The sequence below is a fragment of the Marmota flaviventris genome, chromosome X (genome assembly GCF_047511675.1).
Source record: "Marmota flaviventris isolate mMarFla1 chromosome X, mMarFla1.hap1, whole genome shotgun sequence".
Classification (NCBI taxonomy): Eukaryota; Metazoa; Chordata; class Mammalia; order Rodentia; family Sciuridae; genus Marmota; species Marmota flaviventris.
In genome coordinates, this window is record NC_092518.1 from 63,588,495 (window position 1) to 63,616,166 (window position 27,672).

The 27,672-nt window shown below is 36.7% G+C and overlaps 1 protein-coding gene across 5 annotated transcripts in view; it reads left to right on the forward strand.

The window, feature by feature from the left end:
* LOC114093112 (vascular endothelial growth factor receptor kdr-like) overlaps nt 1-27,672 on the forward strand; it is a 295,863-nt gene that overhangs the window by 221,472 nt on the left and 46,719 nt on the right. For all 5 annotated transcript variants that reach the window (XM_071606114.1, XM_071606116.1, XM_071606118.1 and 2 more), the window contains 3 exons: nt 5,451-5,550; nt 6,976-7,081; nt 22,016-22,122. In XM_071606114.1, coding sequence (XP_071462215.1) covers nt 5,451-5,550; nt 6,976-7,081; nt 22,016-22,122 — 313 coding nt within the window. The remainder of the gene's footprint in view (nt 1-5,450; nt 5,551-6,975; nt 7,082-22,015; nt 22,123-27,672) is intronic.

The window sequence follows — 27,672 nt, forward strand, 5'->3', positions numbered from 1 at the left end:
AAGTACATTGAGTTGCCACTTCACTCCTGTAAGGATAGGTATTTTCAAAAAAACAATAGGTGACTCATTGGTGAGGTTATACTATTGGTGGAAACGTAAATCATTTTTTAAAATATTTTGTATAATGAAGTGCTAATATGCAAAATAGTCTGAAGGTTCCTGAAAAAAATTTAAAAATAGAACTGCCATATGATTCAGCCATCTACTTCTGGGAATATAGTTGAAGAAAATCAGTATGTTGAAGATATTTTCACACTCCTATGTTCATTATAATATTATAATAACTGAGATATGTAATATAGTATGTGTGTATGTATGTATATGCACAGAGAAAATAAAATACTATCCAGCCTTTAAAAATGAAATCCAGCCATTTGTAATTACAGGGATGAAATTGGATGATATGACATTAAATGAAAGAAGACTATCAGAAAACTTATGCATGATCTCACTTATATGTATATTCTAAAAAAGTCAGATTTATAAAAACAGAGAGTAGAATGTTGGTGTGTGGTTACTGGAGAGATGTTTATCTAATGCTAAAAAATCTCAATGATATTTAGTAAGGAAGAACATTGATTACAATATCTGTTTGACATTAATATGTATTGTGTTGGGAAATTAATATTCTAGAAATATTTTGTATTGTGTGGGCTATAGTTATAATAACTTATTTTTAATTTAAAATTCCTAAGAAACCATATACTAAACATTCCACTAACAAAAAAAGATAAATAGTTTGTTATGGTTTGGATATAAGGTATCCACTAATAAACTCATGTGATAGTCAATGAAGGAATGTTCAGAGGTGAAATAATTAGATTATGAGAGCTATAACCTATTCAGTGGATACATTCAAATGATGGATAAGTTCAAAAGATTACTGCACTGGGTGATAACTATAGGCAGATGGGACATGGCTAGAGGAAATAGGTTTCTAGAGGTATAGTATTGGGAGTTATATCTTGTCCCCTGGCTTTACCTCTCTACTTCCTGGCTACCTTCATGTGAGCAGCATTCTTCTGCCTGCCCTGCTACCAGGATGTTCTGCCTCACCTTATTCCTAGAACAATGGAATCAGCCAACCACGCACTGAACCTCCGAAAAAAGTTGTCCTATCAGATACTTTGGTCACAGTGACAAAAAGCTGACTAACTTATAGGTTAATGTTTATGTTTATTAGTGTAATTTAATCATTTCATAATGTATATTTATCAAAATATCACATTGAGGAGTATGAATATATTAATTTCTGAATTTTCACTTGTATCCTTAAATAAATTGTCCAAACCCCATTTTGTGACTTACACTTTTAAAGTATATTACATAAGATATTCACTGACTATAGCTAAGATTTTAAAATATAGCAAAAATGAATTGTTTTGAAGGGTCAAGTATCTGTTGGCTGCTGTCTTATATTTAAATTTACATGATAAGTAAAAACCACTTATACTATGATTAATCTTATCATCCCTTTAAGTTAAAATAGAGCCTTGTATTTCCATTGCATTCCACAGAGCAAGACAATTTACAAAAATTTGATGTAAGTTATCATATCCCAATATATTTTCTCACTGACTCACAAGTTGTTGTTGGACCTCAATTCCCTAGCTTTCTTAGTATATCTGTTCTCTAGCCTTGCAGGAGGAATTATGAGTGTTTCCTAAGGTATTATCTTTGTCTATGTTCCAATTAAAAAGTTGGAGCTTTTAACTGGCACTTCTCTCCAAAGAACAGTTTTTCCTAGAATATCTAGGGAATTTGAGTTTTCGGGGGGGGGGGCCTGTTTCTGAAGTCACTAGAACTATATTCTCTGTCATTCCAATTCTCTTTTACTTTAATCTGTCTCCTAGAATCTTTCTCCTAGATCTACCATCAAATATGGAAAGGCTTATATGGGAAATAAAGTGATGCAAGAACCATCAGTGCTACCCTATATACTTTACTGGTGAATATGGTTTATCTTTCTGCTTCTGGAATAGCAGAAATAGCAGAGAACTTGTATTGATCCTAGAAGGATAACAGGCCCATAGGTGGGCTCTCCTTTGAGCATCTGGTATATTCAATCTCATGGTAGATCTCAGAGTAGCAGAAAGATATACATGAAACTTCCAATTTGACACTAAGCAGTATTTATGCTGTAGTTGTAACTCATGGCTGAACTTGTATCCACTGGCTGAAAAAAACACCTTAAGCAATATCAAGTGACAAGGGTTGACCCCAACAGAAGGCATGTAGGCCCTCGTTTTAGTAGGTAGGCTTACCAAATAACCACAACATCTTTGGCCCACAAAAGATACTAACAATTTTTATGTCCATGGGTTTTGAGAAATAATAGTTAAATTTATAACTATTAATGTTATTTTACTTGATATAGTCTTCATTCAAAACCAAGCCCAGTGATTAACATAATGAAAGTCCAGGCAATAGGTTTTACATATGAAATGTCACTTTTGATGGTAACTGCTAAAATTCAAACATCAGAATAAAGTAGAATATTGTTTCTATGTGTTTAATGTTCATTTAACATCACCATTTGTCATGTATTTATTTAAAAGTAGGATAAAGAAATGTATACTTATTAAATACTTTAGAAGTTTATTTCATTAGATTTATAATTTAATTCAACAAACATTTGCTGTTGTGACATTCACATTAAAATCACTGTAGGATAAGACTGTTCTTTATCCTCTAGGACTTACAGGTAATTTGGAAAAAATACAGCCAATTAATTCTGTGACAAGCCCTGTTGTTGAGAGCCACAGCCGAAGGGACCCCAGTAAACTTCCCAACCAATCGGCCTCAAGAGCAGGAGGAGTGGGGGAGGTTGAGAGGCTTGTGGGAAGCAGGTGGTGGCAGTTGGGCTCTGAGGGAATTCCTGAAGAGCTGTGTGGTGCGGTGTGTGTGTTCTAAAAATAAAGTTTGTTTCTTTTGACAAGTGGCTCCTGAATTGTGCCCAGCCAGACTGCGGCACCCTATAATAGAGATTTTGGTAAAATGTAAAAGAAAATATGGAGGATGAGGTTAGTTTCTACTTCTTGAGGAAAAATTACATCTGAAAACTCTCTTAAATAATGAGCAAGTTGCCTGCGGTTGTGGCTCAGTGGTAGAGCCACAACCATGTGTGAGGCACTGGGTTTGATCTTCAGCACCACATAAATAAATAAAGTAAAAAAAATCCATTGACAACTAAAAAATAAATAAGTAAATAAAAGAATGAACAAGTAGAATTGGACATTTAAGGATACGAAGATACATATGAAGTTTGGAGGAGTTGTTTCTGGGAAAGGTAAAGATTAAAGAAATTAAAGAATTTCAGGAGACAGTGTAAGTTAAAGCACAAAGTAGAATGGTAGTTAGGTGATTTTTGTTGTTGTTGTTGTTGTTTATTTGGTACTGGAGGGGAGATTTAACTCAGAGGCATTCAACCACTGAGCCATATCCCTAGCCCTATTTTGTATTTTATTTAGAGATAGGGTCTCACTGAGCTGCTTAGTGCCTAACTATTGCTGGGGCTGGCTTTGAACTCACCATCCTCCTGCCTCAGCCTCCTGAGCTGCAGGGATTATTGACATGTGCCACCATGCCCAGCTAGGTGATGGATTTTTAAAAAAGATATTTGCATAACTGAAAATTGTAATCTAGGATATAGTTCCTGGGGAGGAACAGATCAATTATTAATACTCAAATCATACAAAGATATATATCTGTCCAAAGTGAACCTAAGGATAAGGCCAGTACTATATACACAATATATTCTTATGGCATAAACACCAAAAGGTAATGTTTCTGCTCTTTGAAGTGACACACAGTGCACATCTAAAAGGGATGATTCTTTACCATCTATCTCGCAAAGACTCCTAATATTTTCCACAGAGTGAATAGCAAATATTCTGCTCTAATACGTTCCAGAGATTACAACAAATTTACTTAGAAAACTCTGATATATGTTATTTTAACCTTTCTACTTACATCAGGCAAATTAGGAAATGAATTACACATTTATAATATAAAGATACTTACAGTCTTAGCATGTCTTTTTTAAGAAAGCATGCATTAGAGAAAGCTATTATGAATTCAGGAAATTGAAAAAATAGATTTTCTTTTGTGAATTTCATCAGTTTTCATGATTTAGAAAATAATTATCACTCGTGATACATTAATTATTTTAGCTATTGATAATGACTATTGGTCCCAAGGATATGAAGATCCATTCTTATAACTCCAATCTCTCAGGGTTGTGTGACACACAGGTTGGAAATAATTGTTCCTTGATGATGACATGTGCTTATATCTATAATGCCTAAAATATAACAAGAGTAAAACTAACCAAATAAGTTATTTAAGGCAACAATGGAGAAGTAACTAAAATTAAGAGTATCTTACAGGTTGCCTTGAATTAGCTAACTGATCAGGTTTCTATAGCATACTTCTTGAAAGTTAGAAGGTTGATGCTAGATGATTGATGTAATTTCTCCTCATCTCCAAGTGTATTCTATTTGATAATCTGATAGTTTATTAGAATTAGTCTTGATTTTATCTTTGGCTTTTTCTTTGTCACTTCTGATTTATATTTCTTAACTACCAGGAACATTTTTTGGGGAAATTTTTGGGGTGTATAAATGACCAATCACCTTGGATTTTCAAATGTTTATTTAAATAAAATTTTGGCAATGTTGATACCACCTTTAATCTCAAAGACCTAGAACACTTATTTTAGAGTTTCAGTATTTACTCAATATTATGTATCAGATATCAGTAGTGATTTTGGAAACTATGTATTGACATAAGTGTAGGAACTTGTGCTAAAACATATTTTGTAATACGCTTAGCTACTTTAAATATGATTCAAATTTGGAAAGTGTACTTTAGTTAACTATTACCCATAATATTTTGTAAATAAGTTTTCATTTTATCAACTTGAAATTGACTTTCAGACCTTATTTCTCTTTTGGATTTCCATGCTACGAGGACTATATTTCTCAAATTGGAGGCATACCTCCACACACTGACTAGAATTCTACTCCCTTGTTTTTCTTTATGCCTTAGTCATAGGAGCATGGCAGGTTAAAAATTAATATGAGAACAGCTTTCAGAGACTTCAAATAATAGGACTTCTTGGACTAAACACAAGAGTTATGGCTGAATATATCAATTAAAAGCATTAATAAATGTGAAGTCAATGAAAATAAATCATTAGTTTTTGAAAACCTCCATCTATCATATCAGTGCAATTTTGATTAGAATTTTCTGGGTAAATACTTTCTGTCAGACCTTCAAACAGAGATATCAGCCAAGATTGGGAAATTGGATGGAAGTCCTGTGTCTCATGTTCTACATAGATACAGAGCTGTTTGTTCATTCCCAGAGTTCTCTTTAGGTATTTGAGTCACAAGAACTTGATAGATTGCTTACCCATGGGAAAATATGTGTCTTTTCTTCTATTCCAGGTGCTTCACCATACCCAGGAATGCAAGTAGATGAGGACTTCTGCCGTCAGCTTAAGGAGGGAACAAGAATGAGATCCCCTGAATATTCCACTCCTGAAATGTATGTTCTACAAATGAAGAGCCACCAGACTTAATTAATTTGGGAGGAAAGGATCAACATAAACACAGCGTGTTGTAAAATTCAACTTAAAAACTCTTGTTGAATGCTAAAGTTGTCTTTTGCTCTCTTAAAGTATATAGTTATAATTCAAAGGGAACTATGAAATAGATGATTAAAATTTCATATGTAGATGCATATAGTGAAATATTCATTACATTTGTATTATGAAACACTCAGGAATTAGATAAAACCAGGACACTGGCTAGTTCCTTTTTAGCCACAGATTTAAAACATAGAAGTCTATGTTTTAGCTATTAAATAAAAAATTGCAGCCCAGATGTGTGATTTCCTGACACAGCCTGTACTGGGCACTGAAAGAAGATATGGCCAAACAAATTGAAACAATCTGGAGAAATAAAGTCTGAGAGTGAATTTCAAGAATCTCCAGAATCTCTCACTGGCCCAATAAATAAATCTAAATAACTTTAATCAGTGGTAATCCAATCTATCACATGATGCTATGGAAATGTATGAATGAATATACCATAACAAATCCCATTATATATAATTATAGTGTACTAATTCAAATAATAATAATAACAGAATGGAAATCAATAGAGTAGAGCAAATGGATTTTGGTAAGATAAGAGAGGGAAAGTAAAGATACTGGGGAATGTGATTCATCAAATTATGTTATGTGTAGTACAATTATGGCATAATTAATCCAATTCTTATATGTGATTATAAAACCATTATAATTAAAATGATGTTATCCATCATAATTAAAAATATGTTCTAAAAGCAAATGGAAAGATCCATCACTCCAGAAAGTTGTGTGTATATATATAAATACTTTGGTTTTCATTGAAGAGTAATTTCAATGTGAAACTGCAACCATTACTTAGTTGATGGCTTATTTATCAAAACCATTGGACAGTATAGTTTGGGACTCCAGTATTTGAACTAAAATATATAAAACTGGAAGTTTTTATACCATTTCCCAAGGCTGTCTAATGCTACTTGAAGCCAAAAATTGATCCCGAGGAGAGCCCAAAGTCCAAGAGAATTGTTGACAGTTAGCCTCATAAAATGCAATGCTCTCACCACTCATACAATTCTTGTACTGATAAAGGAGCAAGTGACAGAAATAAATGCTACCTTTCTCTCCTAAACCTAAATATAATTGATTCTTTACATTTATTTATGCATACAGAGCTGAAAAATGTGGTAATGGTGGGCACATGTATGTAAGGAACAGGTATGGGTTAGGCAGGCTTTATTAGTAACTGTAGTATAAGGCCACAGCAGAGAATGTGCTTTGGGGTAATTGTGAAGACAAGTCCTAATGGATCACCCATGTAAAAAGTTATAAAAGAAGTAGAACTGGTGGATGGAGACTACCTTAACATTTTTCCCAATCTATAGCTACCAGACCATGCTTAACTGCTGGCATAGTGATTACACAAAGAGGCCCAACTTCTCTGACTTAGTCAGGCATCTTGGAGATCTCCTTCAGGCCAATGTTCAACAGGTATGCATTACTTCCTTAATTTTCTTATTCATTAACTTTAGACTGTTGAAAACAGTTTCAGGAGTTGTGAATACTGCAAAAATGGACCATGATTTTATGTAGTTATCAGGAAATTAGTAGTCTAGATTGTGGGAGAGTAAGATGAATAATTTAATGAGTGGAGGTAAGCAAAATAGGAGAAATAAGAGAAAAATAACCCCTGCAGAGGGTACACATGATTAGTGATATTGCCAGTCCTTCATCAAAATATTTTTTGGGCAGTGTGTTGCTGTAGTCAAAAGTATTTACAAGGGCTGGAATTGGGGCTCAGTTGTAGAGTACTTGCCTAGCATGTGTGAGGCACTGGGTTTGATTCTCAGCACCACATATAAATAAATAAAATAAAGGTCCATTGAAAACTAAAAAAAAAAATTTAAAAAATAAAAGTTTTCACAAGACTGAGGCAGGTGGATCACTGGGATCCACAAATTCAAGACTAGGCTGGGTAGCAGAGCAAGACACTCTTAAAAAATTACTAAACAAGCAAGAAAGAAAACAAACCTATAAATGACATTAATGAGGGAAGTGAAAGACCTCTACAATAAAAGATATAAATCACTGAAGAAAGAAATTGAAGAAGACAATAACTGGTTAAAAGACTTCCCATGTTTAAGGATTGGAAAAATTATTATTATTAAAATAATAATAATAAAATAAAAAAATAATTAAAATAAAAATAATAATCAATCTACAGATTCAATGAAATTGGGATGCCAATGCCATTCTTCATATCACTAAAAAAGCACTCAAAAATTTATATGAAAGCATAAAAGACTACAAATTGCCAAAGCAATTCTGAGCAAAAACAGTGCTGGAAGAATTGCAATACCCAACTTCAAATTGTATTAATGTGACATTGTAATATATAAAAGCATGGTATTGGCATGAAAATAGATACATACACCAGTGGAATAGAGGACCAAAGAATAAACCCAAACATGTGCAACCATTGGATTCTCAGCAAATTAGTCAATGCATTTTTAAAAAATACAGCCTCTTCAGTGAATGATAATAGGATAATTGAATTTAAATCACAGAATATTTAAACTAGACCCTATCACTTATGCTGTACAAAAATCAACTTACTTTACAAAAATCAACTAAAATTCAACCAAAATGACTCAAATACCTTAATGTAAGGCCTGAAACTTTGAAACAACTAAAGGACAACATGGACAAAACAATTCAAGATATAGATATAGGCAAAGATAACCTAGACAGGACTTAAATAGCTCAGAAAATAATGGCAAGAACTGACAGGTGACAATATTTAAAATTAAAAAGTGTTTTAACAGCCAATGGAACAACCAATAGATTGAAGAGAAAGCCTACAGAATAGTAGAGCATCTTTGCCATATAATCATTTAACAGAGTATTAAAATCAAGAATATAAAAAAAAATACCCCCATCCTTATATCGTTCTTGTTTTTATGGAAATTGTTTTTCTCTGTTTAGTATGAGGAGGTCTTTGGTTTGTCATATATACCATTTACAATGTTGAAGTAGTTTCCTTCCATCTGTACATAAACATGAATGTGTGATGAAGTTTGTCAAATGCTTTTTCTTTATCAATTGAGACAACCATGTGATTCTTGCCTTAACTCTGTTTATATGGTGAATTACATTTTTTGATTTGCCTATGTTAAACTAACCTTGCATCCGTGGGTTGAAACCCATTTGATCATGGTGTACTATCTTCTTAATTTTTTTGAATGCAGTTTGCCAGTGTTTTATTAATGATTTTTTCACCTATATTCACCAGGAATATCACCCTATAGTTTCCTTTCCCTTATGTGTCTTTGTCTGGTTTGGTACCAATGTGATACTGGCTTTATTCAATGAATTTGAAAGTCTTCCCTCTTTTCCTATTTTTATGGAATTCTTTGAAGAGGATTGATATTAGTTCTATGAAGGTCTAGTAGAACTTGTCTGAGAATCCATCTGGTCCTGGGATTTTTTTTTCATTGGAAGGATATTATAGCTGCTTCAGTTTCATTGTTTGACATCAATCTGATTAAGTTTTCTATGTTCTCATGGTTCAAATTCTGTAGGTCATATGTTTGTAAATTTATCAGTACCTTCAAGAATTTCTAGTTTATTGGAGTAGAAATCTTCAAAATAGTTTCTAATGATCCTCTGAATTTTAGATGTTTCTGTGGAGATATTTCCTTTTTTTAAAATTTTTTATTGTTGGTTGTTCAAAACATTACAAATTTCTTGATATATCATATTTCACACTTTGATTCAAGTGGGTTATGAACTCCCATTTTTACCCCATATACAGATTGCACAATTACATCAGTTACACATCCATTGATTTACATATTGCCATACTAGTGTCTGCTGTGTTCTGCTGCCTTTCCTATCCTCTACTATCCCCACTCCCCTCCCCTCCCCTCCCCTCTTCTCTCTCTACCCCCTCTACTGTCATTCATTTCTCCCCCTTGTATTGTTTTTCCCTTTCCCCTCACTTCCTCTTGTATGTACTTTTGTATAACCCTGAGGGTCTCCTTCCATTTCCATGCAATTTCCCCTTCTCTCTCCCTTTCCCTCCCACCTCTCATCCCTGTTTAATGTTAATCTTCTTCTCATGCTCTTCGTCCCTACTCTGTTCTTAGTTACTCTCCTTATATCAAAGAAGACATTTGGCATTTGTTTTTTAGGGATTGGCTAGCTTCACTTAGCATAATCTGCTCTAATTCCATCCATTTCCCTGCAAATTCTATGATTTTGTCATTTTTTAATGCAGAGTAATACTCCATTGTGTATAAAGGCCACATTTTTTTATCCATTCGTCTATTGAAGGGCATCTAGGTTGGTTCCACAGTCTTGCTATTGTGAATTGTGGTGCTATGAACATCGATGTAGCAGTGTCCCTGTAGCATGCTCTTTTTAGGTCTTTAGGGAATAGACCGAGAAGGGGAATAGCTGGGTCAAATGGTGGCTCCATTCCCAGCTTTCCAAGAAATCTCCATACTGCTTTCCAAATTGGCTGCACCAATTTGCAGTCCCACCAGCAATGTACAAGTGTACCCTTTTCCCCACATCCTCGCCAGCACTTGTTGTTGTTTGACTTCATAATGGCTGCCAATCTTACTGGAGTGAGATGGTATCTTAGGGTGGTTTTGATTTGCATTTCTCTGACAGCTAGAGATGGTGAGCATTTTTTCATGTACTTGTTGATTGACTGTATGTCCTCCTTTGAGAAGTGTCTGTTCAGGTCCTTGGCCCATTTGTTGATTGGGTTGTTTGTTTTCTTATTGTCTAATTTTTTGAGTTCTTTGTATACTCTGGATATTAGGGCTCTATCTGAAGTGTGAGGAGTAAAGATTTGTTCCCAGGGTGTAGGCTCCCTATTTACCTCTCTTATTGTTTCTTTTTCTGAGAAAAAACTTTTTAGTTTGAGTAAGTCCCATTTGTTGATTCTAGTTATTAACTCTTGTGCTATGGGTGTCCTGTTGAGGAATTTGGAGCCCGACCCCACAGTATGTAGATCGTAGCCAACTTTTTCTTCTATCAGACGGCGTGTCTCTGATTTGATATCAAGCTCCTTGATCCATTTTGAATTAACTTTTGTGCATGGCGAGAGAAAGGGATTCAGTTTCATTTTGTTGCATATGGATTTCCAGTTTTCCCAGCACCATTTGTTGAGGATGCTATCCTTCCTCCATTGCATGCTTTTAGCCCCTTTATCAAATATAAGATAGTTGTAGTTTTGTGGATTGGTTTCTGTGTCCTCTATTCTGTACCATTGGTCCACCCGCCTGTTTTGGTACCAGTACCATGCTGTTTTTGTTACTATTGCTCTGTAGTATAGTTTGAAGTCTGGTATCGCTATACCTCCTGATTCACACTTCCTGCTTAGCATTGTTTTTGCTATTCTGGGTCTTTTATTTTTCCATATGAATTTCATGATTGCTTTCTCTATTTCTACAAGAAATGTCATTGGGATTTTGATTGGCATTGCATTAAACCTATAGAGAACTTTTGGTAATATCTCCATTTTGATGATGTTAGTTCTGCCTATCCATGAACAGGGTATATTTTTCCATCTTCTAAGATCTTCTTCTATTTCTCTCTTTAGGGTTCTGTAGTTTTCATTCTATAAGTCTTTCACCTCTTTTGTTAGGTTGATTCCCAAGTATTTTATTTTTTTTGAAGATATTGTGAATGGAGTGGTTGTCCTCATTTCCATTTCAGAGGATTTGTCGCTGATATACAGGAATGCCTTTGATTTATGCGTGTTGATTTTATATCCTGCCACTTTGCTGAATTCATTTATTAGCTCTAATAGTTTCTTTGTAGAGCCTTTTGGGTCTGCTAGGTATAGAATCATATCATCTGCAAATAGTGATAATTTAAGTTCTTCTTTTCCTATTTTGATGCCTTTAATTTCTTTCATCTGTCTAATTGCTGTGGCCAGTGTTTCGAGAACTATGTTGAACAGAAGTGGTGAGAGAGGGCATCCCTGTCTTGTTCCAGATTTTAGAGGGAATGCCTTCAATTTTTCTCCATTCAGAATGATGCTAGCCTGAGGCTTAGCATAAATTGCTTTTACAATATTGAGGTATGTTCCTGTTATCCCTAGTTTTTCTAGAGTTTTGAACATAAAGGGATGCTGTACTTTGTCGAATGCTTTTTCCGCATCTATCGAGATGATCATATGGCTCTTATTTTTAAGTCTATTGATGTGGTGAATAAGATTTATTGATTTCCGTATATTGAACCAGCCTTGCATCCCAGGGATGAATCCTACTTGATCATGGTGCACTATTTTTTTGATATGTTTTTGTATCCGATTCACCAGAATTTTATTGAGGATTTTTGCATCTACGTTCATTAGAGATATTGGTCTGTAGTTTTCTTTATTTGAAGTGTCTTTGTCTGGTTTAGGAATCAGGGTGATGTTGGCCTCGTAGAATGAATTTGGAAGTTCTCCCTCTTTTTCTATTTCCTGAAATAGCTTGAAAAGTATTGGTATTAGTTCCTCTTTAAAGGTTTTGTAAAACTGTGTTGTATACCCATCTGGTCCTGGGCTTTTCTTAGTTGGTAGTCTTTTGATGGTTTCTTCTATTTCCTCAATTGATATTGGTCTGTTTAGGTTGTCTATATCCTCCTGACTCAATCTGGGCAGATCATATGAATTAAGAAATTTATCGATGCCTTCACTATCTTCTATTTTATTGGAGTATAAGGATTCAAAATAATTTCTGATTATCTTCTGTATTTCTGAAGTGTCTGTTGTGATATTGCCTTTTTCATCCCGTATGCTAGTAATTTGAGTTCTCTCTCTTCTTCTCTTCGTTAGCATGGCTAAGGGTCTGTCGATTTTATTTATTTTTTCAAAGAACCAACTTTTAGTTTTGTCAGTTTTTTCAATTGTTTCTTTTGTTTCGATTTCATTAATTTCAGCTCTGATTTTAATTATTTCTTGCCTTCTACTTCTTTTGCTGTTGTTTTGCTCTTCTTTTTCTAGGATTTTGAGATGAGGTATGAGATCATTTATTTGTTGGTTTTTTCTTTTTTTAAGGAATGAACTCCAAGCAAAGAATTTTCCTCTTAGAACTGCTTTCAATGTGTCCCATAGATTCTGATATGTTGTGTCTGTGTTTTCATTTATCTCTAAGAATTTTTTAATTTCCTCCTTGATGTCTTCTATAACCCATTGATCATTCAGTAACCTATTGTTCATTCTCCAAGTGATGCATGATTTTTCCTTCCTTCTTTTATCGTTGATTTTCAGTTTCATTCCATTATGATCAGATAAGATGCATGGTATTATCTCTACTCCTTTATATTGTCTAAGAGTTGCCCTGTGACATAATATATGATCTACTTTTGAGAAGGATCCATGTGCTGCTGAGAAAAAAGTGTAACTGCTTGATGTTGGGTGGTATATTCTATATATGTCAATTAAGTCTAGGTTATTAATTGTGTTATTGAGTTCTATAGTTTCCTTATTCAACTTTTGTTTGGAAGATCTGTCCAGTGGCAAGAGAGGTGTGTTGAAGTCTCCCATGATTATTGTATGGTGGTCTATTAGACTCTTGAACTTGAGAAGAGTTTGTTTGATGAACATAGCTGCACCATTGTTTGGGGCATATATATTTATGATTGTTATGTCTTGTTGGCGTATGGTTCCCTTGAGCAGTATGTAGTGTCCCTCTTTATCCCTTTTGATTAACTTTGGCTTGAAATCTATTTTATTTGATATGAGTATGGACACTCCTGCTTGTTTCCGAAGTCCATATGAGTGATATGATTTTTCCCAACCTTTCACCCTCAGCCTATGTATGTCTTTTCCTATCAAATGCGTCTCCTGTAGGCAGCATATTGTTGGGTCTTGTTTTGTGATCCATTCTACTAGCCTGTGTCTCTTAATTGGTGAGTTTAAGCCATTAACATTTAGGGTTATTATTGAGATATGGGTTGTTCTTCCAGCCATATTTGTTTATTTCTGTTACTAAACATGGTTTGTTTTCCTCTTTGATTATTTTCGCCCCCTTTACTGTCCTACCTCCCACTGTTGGTTTTCATTGTTATTTTCCATTTCCTCTTCCTGTAATGTTTTGGCGAGGATGTTTTGAAGAGATGGTTTTCTAGCTGCGAATTCTTTAAACTTTTGTTTATCGTGGAAGGTTTTAATTCCATCTTCCATCCTGAAGCTTAATTTCACTGGATACACAATTCTTGGTTGGAACCCATTTTCTTTCAGTGTTTGAAATATGTTATTCCAGGATCTTCTAGCTTTCAGAGTCTGTGTTGAAAGATCAGCCTGTTATCCTGATTGGCTTTCCCCTAAATGTAATCTGCTTCCTTTCTCTTGTAGCTTTTAAAATTCTCTCCTTATTCTGTATGTTGGGCATCTTCATTATAATGTGTCTAGGTGTGGATCTCTTATGATTTTGCACATTCGGCGTCCTGTAGGCTTCTAGGATTTGGGATTCTGTCTCATTCTTCAAGTCTGGGAAGTTTTCTCTTATTATTTCATTGAATAGATTGCTCATTCCTTTGGTTTGGAGTTCTGTACCTTCCTGTATCCCAATGACTCTTAAGTTTGGTCTCTTAATGTTATCCCATATTTCTTGGATGTTCTGTTCATGGTTTCTTAACAGTCTTGCTGAGCTGTCTATGTTCTTTTCAAGTTGAAATACTTTGTCTTCATTGTCTGATGTTCTATCTTCTAAGTGTTCTACTCTGCTGGTAGTATTCTCCATTGAGTTTTTAAGTTGGTTTATTGCTTCCTGCATTTCTAGGATTTCTGTTTGTTTGTTTTTTATAACCTCTATCTCCCTGTATAGTTGATCCTTTGCTTCCTGGATTTGTTTGTGTAATTCATTGTCGAAGTGATCTTTCATTGTCTGATTTTGCTGTCTAATGTCTTCCTTGAGACTCCAGATCATCTGAAGCATGTATATCCTGAATTATTTATCTGACATTCCATCTGCTGCAGCTGTTACCTCTTCTAAAGTTGAGTTGACCTGCATTGCTTGTGGTCCTTTCTTTCCTTATCTTTTCATACTGCTTGCGTTTCTTTCTGCTTGGTGAAACTGTTGTGTTTTTGAAATGTTTTTTTCCCCTATATATTTATATTGCTCTTGTATAGTTGAAAAGTCTCCCTTGCAGGGTTGGGCGGCGGTCTGCCTACCTTGCAGGCACGGGCGGCGGCTCTGCTCTCTCCTTACTCCAATTGGAGTGTCGTGACTACCATGCCGGCAGGTCACTGGGCCTGTTCTGGGCGCGGGCGGCGGCTCTGTTCTGCCCCTACTCCAATTGGGGTGACGAGTGTACCATGCTGGCAGGCCACCGGGCCTGATCCACCAGTCAGTTGCAGGTCTGCCTACCCTGCAGGCGCGGGCGGCGGCTCTGCTCTGCCCCCCCTCCAATTGGTGTGACTTGTCTACCACACCCGCGGACCGCTGGGCCTGTTCCGGGCGTGGGCGAAGTCTCTGTTCTGTTCCTGCTCCAATTGGGGTGACGTGCCTACCACCCCGGCCGGCCGCTGGGTCTGTTCCACCGGTCGGTCGCAGGTCTGCCTACCTTGCGGGCACGGGCGGCGGCTCTGCTCTGCCCCTACTCCAAATGGGGTGACGTGTCTGTTGCACCAGCAGGCTACTGGGCCTGTCCCGCTGGTCGGTCGCAGGTCTGCCCACCTTTCGGGCACGGGTGGTGGCTCTGATCTGCCCCTACTCCAATTGGGGTGTCATGACTACCACGCCGGCAGGTCGCTGGGCCTGTTCCTTCACGGGCAGCGACTCTGCTCTGCCCCTACTCCAATTGGGGTGACATATGTACCACGCTGGCAGGCTCCTGGGCCTGATCCGCCGGTCTGTGGCAGGTCTGCCTACCTTTCAGGCGTGGGCGGTGGCTCTGCCCTGCCCCTCCTACCACGCCTGCGGACTGCTGGGCCTGATTTGCAGGTTGGTCGCAGGTCTGCTCACCCTGTGGGCACGGGTGGTGGTTCCGCTCCGCCCCCACTCCAATTGGGGTCACATGACCACCACACCGGCGGGGCCTGATCCGGGCTCGGGCGAAGGCTCTGCTCTGCCCCTACTCCAGTTGGGGTGACGTGTGTACCACGCTGGCAGGCCGCTGGGCCTGACCCGCCAGTCTGTCGCAGGTCTGCTTACCTTGCAGGCGCGGGCGGCGGCTCTGCCCTGCCACTCCTACCACTCCCGTGTACCACTGGGTCGCGGGTCTGCCCACCTTGTGGGCGCGGGTGGCGGCTCCGCTCCGCCCCCTCTCCAATTGGGGTCACGCGATCACCACGCCGGCGAGCCGCTGGACCTGCTCCGGGCGCAGGCGGCGGCCTGACTCCTCCCCTCTGGCTCGACGACAAATCGAGAGAGACTCGGGTGTCTGTGCCTCACCCTCCATACCAGGAGACCAACTGTTTCTGTCGCTGCTGGTATTGATGAAGTTCTCTCCTCCGCCGCTTTCTGATGACATCAGATCTCTGCCATGTTGGTATCCTATGCGAATGGCAGCATTTCGTTCCCTTTGCCGGTAACCAAAGCAACGGGTGAGTCCTGACCGGCCCTCAGCAGGACCCGGACCGAGAAGCAGTTTCCGCGGGCTCCTTAGCCCTGGGCCAGAGCAGTTCCGGGAGCCGGAACTCGTCCGCTCCGTGCTCGGTGTATGCTCTGATAAGAGCAGGCTCCAAGAAGCAGTTTCCGCAGGCTCCTTAGCCCTGGGCCAGGGCAGTTCCGGGAGCCGGAACTCAGCCGCTCCGTGCTCGGTGTATGCTCTGATAAGAGCAGGCTCCAAGAAGCACTCAGGCACTGAGCCTGAGTAATCTGTCTGCAAGCCGCAGGCGAATGGCAGCCTGAAATTACCTGTTCTATGGCTGAATGAGCTGCTATCAGTCGAAAACAGGGATGGTGATGTCAGCTCTCCAAGATGGTGGCCGCTGGCCTCCTCTGTGGTCTGACCGGTGTGGAGAACCGAAATGGACCGCTTCCTTCCCCCGTCTCGAACCCAGAATTCAGCACTGAGTACGGTGCTTGCACGGCTGGCAGAAACTGCAGCGCTGTATCCCTGCGCCACTATCTCCTCCTCGTTTCCCAGCGCACTTCAGACTCTAGCCGCGGGGCGATTTGCTGAATAAGCAGTGTTACCCTCCGTGCGAAAAATCTCTCGCGTTTGAGTCCCCGTAGCCGATCCTCGTGCGATGGAAATCCTTCCTCCAGGTTCCGGAGCACCCCACTATTGCTGGAAATTCCTAACAAGATAGCCTTTAGCCGTCCTGACTTGTCATACTCCCACACAGTGACGCGGCACACGGGGGCAATGCACTCCCCTCGCCGCCATCTTCAAGTTCCCCGAGATATTTCCTTTTTTATCTCTAATTTTGTTGATTTGTATCTTGTCTTTCTTTCTTATGGTTTGTTTGGCTACAATTTATCAATCTTGTTTATCTTTGCAAAGAACTAACTCTTTGATTCTTTGATCCTTTTCATGTTTTTTGTAAATTCTCAATTTCATTAATTTCCATTCTAATATTATTTCCCATTTTCTACTGATTTGGGTGTTAGATTATTCTTCTTTTCTATAGCCTTTATGTTTAGTTTTTTTATTTGGGATATTTTCTGTTTTTTTAATGTAGGGATTCAGTGCTATAAACTTCCCTTACAAACAGACTTCATACTCTCCCAGAGATTTTAGTATGCTTTATCTCTATTCTCATTCTTTTCAAAAATTTTTAAATTTTCCCCGTGATTTCTTCTTCTTTCATTTTTTTTAGTTTTATTCATTTTATTTTTTTAAATACAACATCAGAATGCATTACAATTCTTATTACACATATAGAGTACAATTTTTCATATCATTGTATATAGAGTATGTTCACGGCAATTCATGCCTGTATACATGTACTTTGTTTTTTTGTATTACAATTCTTATTATACATATATACCACAATTTTTCATATCTCTGTTTATAAATAAAGTATGTTGACACCCAATTCGAGCCTTCATACATGTACTTTGGATAATGATGTCCATCACATTCCACCATCCTTGCTAATCCCCTTCCCCCTCGCTTCCCCTCCCACCCCTCTTCCCTATCTAGAATTCATCTAATCCCCCCATGCTCCCCCTCCCTACCCCACTATGAGTCAGCCTCCTTATATCAGAGAAGACATTCAGCATTTGTTTTTTGGGGGGATTGGCTAACTTCACTTAGCATTATCTTCTCCAACACCATCCATTTACCTGCAAATTCCATGATTTTATTCTCTTTTAATGCTTAGTAAAATTCCTGTGTGTATATATGCCACATTTTTTATCCATTCATCCACTGAAGGGCATCTAGGTTGGCTCCACAGTTTAGCTATTGTGAATTGTGCTGCTTTAAATATTATGTGCGTATGTCCCTGTTGTGTGCTGTTTTTAGGTCCTTTGGGTGTAGTTCAAGGAGGGGGATAGTTGGGTTAAATGGTGGTTACATTCCCAGATTTCCGAGGATTCTCCATACTGCTTTCCATATTGGCTGTACCAATTTGCAGTCCCACCAGCAATGTATGAGTGTACCTTTTTCTCTACATCCTCTCCGACACTTATTGTTGTTTGTCTTCATAATAGCTGCCATTCTAACTGGAGTGAGATGATATCTTAGAGTAGTTTTGATTTGCATTTCTCTGATTGCTAGAGATGATGAGCATTTTTTCATATATTTGTTGATTGATTGTATATCCTCTTCTGAGAAGTGTCTGTTCAGATCTGTGGCCCATCATTTGTTGATTGGTTTATTTATTTTTATTTATTTTTTGGTGCTAAGCTTTTTGAGTTCTTTATTATCCTAGAGACTAGTGTTCTAGCTTATGTGTGAGGGGTAAAAATTTGCTCCCCCTTGATTTCTTTTTAGATCCCTTCATCATTCAACTATGTATTATTTAATCTATAGGTGGTAGAATGGTTTTTGTTTTTATCTTGTCATTGATTTCTAATTACACTCCATTATTATCCTATAGGGGGGAAGAAATTTTTGTGCCTTAAAATATGATCTATTTTAGAGAAATTTGCAGGTGCCACAGGGAAGACAGTGAGTTTGATGGATTAACTTTTCCAATGGATGAAATATTATACAACACTGCTTTACTGTACTTCAATAATGAATATGCTGAAAAAGAATAAATCTAACCATTAAGGTGAAAGACCTTTACAATAAAAACTATAAAACATGTTAGAAAGAAATTGAAGATGTTAGAAGATGAAAAGATATTCCATGTTCATTTATAGGCAGACTTAATATTATCAAAACAGCCATGCTACCAAAAGCATTGTACAGATTCAATGTAATTTTCATCAAAATGCCAATGACATTCATCACAGAACTAGAAAAATCAGTACTGAAATTTATTTGGAATACTAAGAGATCAAGAATAGCCAAAACAATACTGAGGCAGTATACCAAACTTCAAATTATACTACATCATGGTACAGTCAATAAGTCATACATGAAAACAAATGTAATAGAAGATATAGAGAAAAACCTACATAGATACTGTCATTTGATACTAGACAAAGATGCTAAAAGCATAGAAAGAAAGAAGATAGAAAAGATAGCCTTTTTAAACCACTGTTGCTGGGAAAATTGGATATCCATATGTATAAGAATGAAACTAGAACTCTATATGTCCCCCTGCACAAAATTGAACTCAATGTGGATCAAAGACCTAGGAATTAGACCAGGAAATCTACAACTACTAGAGGAAAATGTGGGCTCAAACTTTCAATGTGTTGGTACTGTCTTCCTTAAAAAGACTCCTAAAGTGCAAGAAATAAATCCAAAAATCAATAAATTGGATTATATCAAATTAAAATTCTTCTATACAGCAAAGGAATTTTTATGGTAACCATTTGTTTATTTTTGAGAAGAGTAGGCTGAGGATGGTCAAGTGATTCATAATAATAAATAAAAATTAAAACAGGAAAAAATATCTCATAATACTCTCTTATCATTTTCTTTTTTAATTTTAATTTGTTATATATGATAACAGAATACATTACAACACATACTACACATTTAGAGCACAATTTTTCATATCTATGGTTGTACATAAAGTAGGAAAGATGGTGGGATGTGATGATCATCATTCCCCTAAGAACATGTATGAAGACATGAAGGATGTGACTCTACTGTGTACAGCAAAGGAATTTAAGTCAGAATGACAATTATCCAGAATACATAAAAACTTTAAAAAGCATACAAATCATATTAAACTCTGGTGATGGTATGGAAATAAAATACACTGATACATTGTTGGTGGTATTGCAAATTAATACAACCACTCTTTAAAGCAGTATAGTGATTCCTTAAAAAAGTCGGAATGGAGCCAGCATCTGACCAAGCTTTCCCACTCATCTCCATGGTATATATCTAAAATAAACATACTATCAACATACAGTCACCTCAGTGTTTATAGTAGCACAATTAACAATAGCCAAGCTATGGAACCAATCCAGATACCTGTCAACAGATGAATGAATAAAGAAAATGTAATACACACACACACACACACACACACACACACACACACACACGAATTTTACTCAGCTGAAAAGAAGAATGAGATTGTGGCATTTACTGCTAAATAGATGCAGCGGTAGAAAATCATGCTCAGTGAAACAAGCCACACCCAGAAAAATCAAGGGTCAAATGTTTTCTCCCCTATGCAGAAGGAAGAACAAAATAAGAGGAGGGGAGTGTGTTGGCATTTCATGAAATTACAAGAGATATCAGTGGAATATAAGAAAGGGATTGAGGGGAAGGAAGGAGGACAGGAAAATAGTTGTTGGTGGAATGAAACTGACCAAGAGAACATAGGCAAAGTAAAAAGATACCAGTTCCACTTCAGAGGTGGGTGGACAGAAATGGGATGTTTCTTTTCTTTTCTTCTTGAAGAAGGACATGGAGTTTGCTTTTGATGATATACAATATTCTGGGGATGGATAATCATCATTACTTTAACAACAATGTACATCTAACTAGTGTCACTGAGCTCCACAATTAAAGGGTTGAAATGGTACAATTAGTTATACATGTTTTAACTTAATAAAGTAAATTTAAAAAAAAAAAAAACATTTATTATTTCTTAATTTTTGTGTGTCAGGAATCCAAAGAGAGCTTTACTGTGGCTCTAGGAGTCTTAAGAATTTTCATTGAAGACGATGGCTATGATTTTATTTGCATCTGAAAGCTTCATTAGATGTACATACATTTTAAAATTTACTCATGCATTTACTGACAAGGTACAGTTCTTCTGTGGATCTAGTCTGGAGCTCTGCCTTGATGTCTTTCTACATGGGTCTCTTCCTAGGGCAGCTCACATAATAAGAGTTTGCAAAGTGAAAGCCACATCTTTATACAACCTATTCTTGGAATCTGTATCTCTTCATGTTGGTCATAGTCTATTGATAAGAAGTGAGTCAATAAATTAATATCCCATCTAATGGGAGGGAATTATGTAAGGGTATGAATAACAAGGGACAGTGACCATTAGGACCACCCTAAAAGCTATTACAATTCTCTTGATACAAGAGAGATTAGTGCCATTTGAGAAGAAAATTGAGGAGAAAGGAAAGGAATGGGGAATTTTGGAGCTCAGTAGGAGGAGAGAATGCACTTTGAGCTGAGAGAGGTAATGTTTTGAAGGGAGATATAACATTTGAAGTAGGGTCCAATTTGACACAACCCCTTTCCTTTAAGTTAGCTTGTCTAAATAGATATCCAGAACTTATAATCACAATGAAGGATATAAAAGCCCCACCTAAACTCTCAGAATGATGAAGACCATATGGAGGTAAAGGCTTAGAGGCTCTATTAATCCAATGATATTTGATTTCAAAAGCAATATTTACCTATCTATGGTCAAACAAAACACTCAAGATTCATAATAACTGACCCTCTCCTATACCAACAAAAAGCTTGTCTCTCAAATTCAAATTTTAATGTCCTTGCCCAGTTAAAAATTAAATAAATAAAAATATCAACCATGAGGTATTGCATAGTTCAGATTAAATGAAGTTTAGTTTCAATCCCTCTCCACAATAATTCCATTGTAAAATCTTAAAAATGTAACAATTGTTGAACCTTTAAGAGTAAGGAACTTGATCTCCTGCTAGTAGTAATTGGTTTTAAATCTTCAACTGATTCCTAAAAAAAGCAAATTAAGTAATAAATGAAGGAAACAGTATAGTTTTTTGCTGCTGTTTTTGTTCTGTGACTACTTAGCAAAATAGGCACTTTTCCTCTAGGGTTTGAATTAGTTTATACATTCATGTTGTTTTATATGTAGCTCTTCTCAGATAAATTCATTCAAGGAAGGGAATAAAATTTTTCATTTAGCATATATTTCCTTTGGGAATGATTGCCATTTGTGTTTTTTTCTTGCAGGATGGCAAAGATTACATACCACTCAGTGGCAATGGTAGAATTCCCACATTTAGGATGCTGGATCCAATGCAAGACACCTTAAGCAATGAGATCATCCTGGAAAACAGGTGAGATCCAGTAGATTCTGTTTCTTTGATGTGATGGTTAGGAAAATTTTTAACAGTCATACTTGTCTAGAATAGGTAGTTATTGTAAACGGTGGTATTGGAACCAACTGGACATAAATACTAGAGCCAGATGAAAGTCATAGTTCTATGTTTACTGCTAATATGTTAGCTTGGTGTATGGGCTTATGTGTGCAACCAGAGGACAGGTTAATACTTATTTGGATTAGACTTACACATACTTGCAGTGTTCCCCAACAGATAGAATATACATTTTACAGACAATCATATTCTAAAGAGAAGAATGATCTGAAGAGAGTATGCCCAATTTTTTTTCCTGAACTTATCTGATAACTCAGTTTGTATCTCACAGTGGAGGGAAGGAAAGATTTTCTGGGATTATTCTCATTGAATTCTCATTGAATGTCATTCCATGTAAATTATAATACTAAATAATAGTGTGTCTGTTAACAGAGGACTATAAGAATGTTAGGTGAGTTCACAATGTCAACAGAATAAAGGAAGAATAAAAATCTTATGATCATCTCAATGCATACACAATAAACATTTGATAAAAGTGAACATCCCTTCATGATAAAACACTGAGCTAGTTAGGTATAGAAGGAATATATCTTAACCTACTAAAGACCATATATAACCATCCCAAAGATTGCATCATATTGGGTGGGTAAAATTGAAATTTTCCCAATATCTGAAATAAGTAAAAGATATCAGTATTCACTATTTTAATATAGGGATCAAATACTACAGAGAAATCAGTGAAGTGAAAGAATAATGGGCATCCAAACTAAGAAGAAATAAGTCAGCATGTCCCTGTTTATAGACATCAGGATCTTATATTTTGAAAACCCCCAAATTCCACACAAATATTACAACTAATAAAGAACTTCAGGAAATTGTAGGATGCAAAATCCACATTAAAACACATCAGTAGAATTTCTATATGCATATACTGAATTGTTGGAAAAAAGAAATGAATAAAGTAAATACATTTCCAGTAGCTTCTGAAAACAAAATACTTAGAGATATATTTAACCAAATATATGAGATCTCTACAATGAAAACTATAAAAATATTTATGTAAAGAAATTAAGATATACAAAATTGGAAAGATAAATGATGTTCATGGACTGGAAGAATCAATATTGTTAAAAAGTCTATCCTACTAAAGTGACCCAAAGAATCAATGCAATCGCCATCCATGAAATGCATTCTTCACAGGGATAGAAAAAAACCCATAATATTTGTATGGAACAACAAAATAACATCAAGTAGTCAAAACAATCTTGAGCAAACCATAAGGCTTGCACTATCTCACTTTAAATTATACTCCAAACCTGTAGTAATCAAAATAGGATGGTATAAATTGGAAAAAAATAGATATACAGGTGCATAGAACAGACTAGAGGGCCTAGAAGTAAAGCCACTTATCCGTAGCTAACATATTTTCAACAAATATGATAGGAAAGTGTTTTAGAAGAACAGTTTTTAAATGAATGATTACTGGAAAGCTAGATAGCCACATGTACAAAAAATTACACAAAATTCCATTATCCCTCACCAGTTAAAAAGTCAACTTAGAGATCTACCCACACTGGGCTCTACAGGACCCAGGCACACAGTGGGCTGGGTCTACCCCTTTCCTGGCTGGGCAGACACTAGCCAGAGCCTAGGCTCTAGTGCAGGACTGCCCCTTCTGCTAGTGCACTACCACGAGAGCTGAGATACAGCCCAGGCTGCCCACACAAGCCCACTTGGGATCCAAGATCTCAACCGGGAGGTCAGGCCCAGTGGCACAGATCCACCCACACCAGCCTTTGCAGGGCCCAGGTGCACAGTGGGCCGGGTCCACTCCTTTACTAGTGGGGCAGACTCTCACCAGAGCCTAGTCTCTGGTGCAGGACCACCCCTTCTGAACAGTGCACTACTGTGAGAGCTGAGATCTAGCCCAGACCTCTCACAACAGCCCATGTGGGATTGAGGATTTCAGTAGGCCTGGTTCACCCATCCCCTGGTGGGGCAGACACTGCCAGAGACTAGCCTTTGGTGCAGGACCACCCCTTACTACCAGCAGACTACCACAGGAGGTCAAGCGCAGTGGCCCAGATCCACCCACTCCAACTTATGCAGGTCCCAGTCCCAGGATGCAGTAGCATCCATTGAGGGACACCCACAAGTTCTGGAAGCCCACCATCAAGGTGAGGTACAGACAATCTGCACAGGTACTACAAGATTATAGGGAAGAAACTGTAATATCTCAGATTTACACTGCAAGAAAGGAAAATACATAAACAACATGAAAAAACATGGGAGGAAAGTGCCCCAAACAAACCAGGACACTATAATAACAGAATCTATGGACAGCAAAGTTGTTGAAATCTCAGAGAAGGAGTTCAAAAGGTTCATAATTAAAATGATCGGTGAATTAAAGAATGACCTAAATGAGCAAATACAAGCAAAAATTGATCACTTCAACAATGAGATAAGAGGCATATACAGGTAGCAAAAGATTACTTCAAGAGAGAGAGACCCTGAAGAAAAACCAGTCAGAAATCCTTGAAATGAAGGATACAATAAATCAAATAAAAAAAATCAATAGAAACCATTACCGACAGATAGATCACTTGGAAGAAAGAACATCAGATAATCAAGACAAAAGTATACAATCTGGAAAATAAAGTTGATCACACAGTGAAGAAAGTTAAAAAAACATGAATAGAACATCCAAGAATTATGGGACAACATCAAAAGACTAAATCTAAGAGTTATTGGAATAGAGGAAGGCACAGAGTTTCAAACCAAAGAATGCACAATCTCTTCAATGAGTTAATATCAGAAAATTTCCCAAACATGAAAAACGAATTTGAAAACCAAATACAAGAGACTTACAGGACACCAAATGTACAAAATTACAATAGATCTACACCAAGACACATTATAATTAAAATGCCTATCATACAGAATAAGGATAGAACCTTAAAAGCCACAAGAGAGAGGAATCAGATCACATATAGGGGGAGACCAATTCATATCTCAGCAAATTTTTCAACCCAGACCCTCAAAGCCAGGAGATCATTGAACAACATATACCAAGATCTGAAAGAAAATGGATGCCAACCAAGAATCTTATGTCCAGCAAAACTAAACTTTAGATTTGATGATGAAATAAAAACCTTCCATGATAAAAAAGTTAAAATAATTTACAACTAGAAAGCCTACACTACAGAACATCCTCAGCAAAATATCCAAAGAAGAGGAAATTAAAAACAATGATGAAAATCAGCAGAGGGAGGGATTAAATCAATTATAAAATGAGGAAAATCTAATCAGATAGATTAGTCATGTTAAATACCAAAAAAAAAAGAATGCCTGGGAATACAAATTATGTCTCAGTAATAACCCTGAATGTTAATGGCCTAAACTCAAGAATCAAAATGCATAGACTAGCATATTGGATAAAAAAAAGACCCAACAATATGCTGCCTCCAAGAGACACATCTCATAGAAAACAACATTCACAGACTGAAGGTGAAGGGTTGGGAAAATCATACCACTCACATGGACTGAGGAAGCAATCAGGGGTTTCCATCCTCATATCAAATAAAGTAGACTTCAAACTAAAGTCAATCAAAAAGGATAAAGAAGGACACTACATACTTCTCAAGGGAAACATACACCAACAAGACTTAACAATTATAAATATATATGCCCCAAACAATGGAGCAGCTATGTTCATCAAACAAACTCTTCTCAAGTTCAAGAGTCAAATAGTCCACAACACAATACTTTTGGGTGACTTTAACACACCTCTTTCATCACTAGATAGATCTTCCAAACAAAAGCTGAACAAAGAAACTTTAGAATTCAATAATACAATCAATAACTTAGACTTAACTGACATATATATATATATAATATTCCAACCTTTAACGAGAGAATATACTTTCTTCTCAGTAGCACATGGATCCTTCTCTAAAATAGACCATATACTATGCCGCAAAGCAACTCTTAGCAAATATAAAAAATAGAAATACTACCCTGCATTATATCAGGTCATAATGTAATGAAATTAGAAATCAATGATAAAATAAGAAATAAAATCCACTCCGACACCTGGAGACTATGGGTTACAGAAGAAATCAAAGAGGAGATTAAAAAATTTTTAGAGGTGAATGAGAAACAAATACAATTTATCAAAATCTCTGGGACACTATGAAAGCATTTCTAAGAGGAAAGTTCATTGCATGGAGTTCATTTCTTAAAAGAAGAAAGAGTCAACAAATAAATGACTTAACACATTGGGCTGGGGATGTGGCTCAAGCGGTAGCGCGCTCGCCTGGCATGCGTGCGGCCCGGGTTCGATCCTCAGCACCACGTACAAACAAAGATGTGTCCGCCGAAAACTAAAAATAAATAAATAAATAAATATTTAAAAATAAATAAATAAATAAATAAATGACTTAACACTACATCTCAACACCCTAGAAAAAGAAGAACAAATCATCACCAAAAGCAAAAGAAGACAGGAAATAATTAAAATCAGAACTGAAGTCAATAAAATTGAAACAAAAGAAACAATTTAAAAATTGATAGAACAAAAAGTTGGTTCTTTGAAAAAATAAATAAAATTGACAGACATTTAGACATGCTAATGAAGAGACGAAGAGTGAAATCTTAAATCACTATCATATATGATGACAAAGGAAATATCACAAAAGACACTAAAGAAATACAGAAGATAATTAGAAATTACTTTGAAAATATCGAAGGCATTGACAAATTTCTAGAGTCATATAATTTGCCCAAATTTAATTAGGATGATATACACAATTTAAACAGATCAATTTCACATGGCGAAATAGCAGGCTCCATCAAAAGTCTACCAACCAAGAAAAGCCCAAGACTGGATGTATACACAGCTGAGTTCTACAAGACCTATAAGAAGAACTAATTCCAATACTTTCCAATTTATTTCAGGAAATAGAAAAGAGGCAGTACATCTTCCAAAAAGTGGCCCTCATTCTATGAGGCCAATATCAATCTGATTTCAAAACCAGGCAAAGACACAATAAAAAAGAAAACTTCAGACCAATATCTCTAATGAACATAGATGCAAAAATTCTCAATAAAATTCTGGCAAATAAAATGCAGACATATAAAAAAAGATCGTGCACCATGATCAAGTGGGATTCATCCCAGGGATGCAAGGTTGGTTCAACATACAGAAATCAATAAATGTAATTCATCACATCAATAGACTTACAGAATCATATGATCATCTCAATAGACACAGGAAAAGCATTTGACAAAATATAGCATCCCTTTATATTCAAAATACAAGAAAAAATTGGGATAACAGTAACATATCTCAACATCATAAAGGCTATCTATGTTAAGCCCCAGGCCAACATCATTCTAAATTGAGAAAAATTGAATGCATTTCCTATAAAAACTGGAAGAAGACAGGGAAGACTTCTTTCAATACTTCTATTTAACATAGTTCTTGAAACACTGGCCAGAGCAATTAGACAA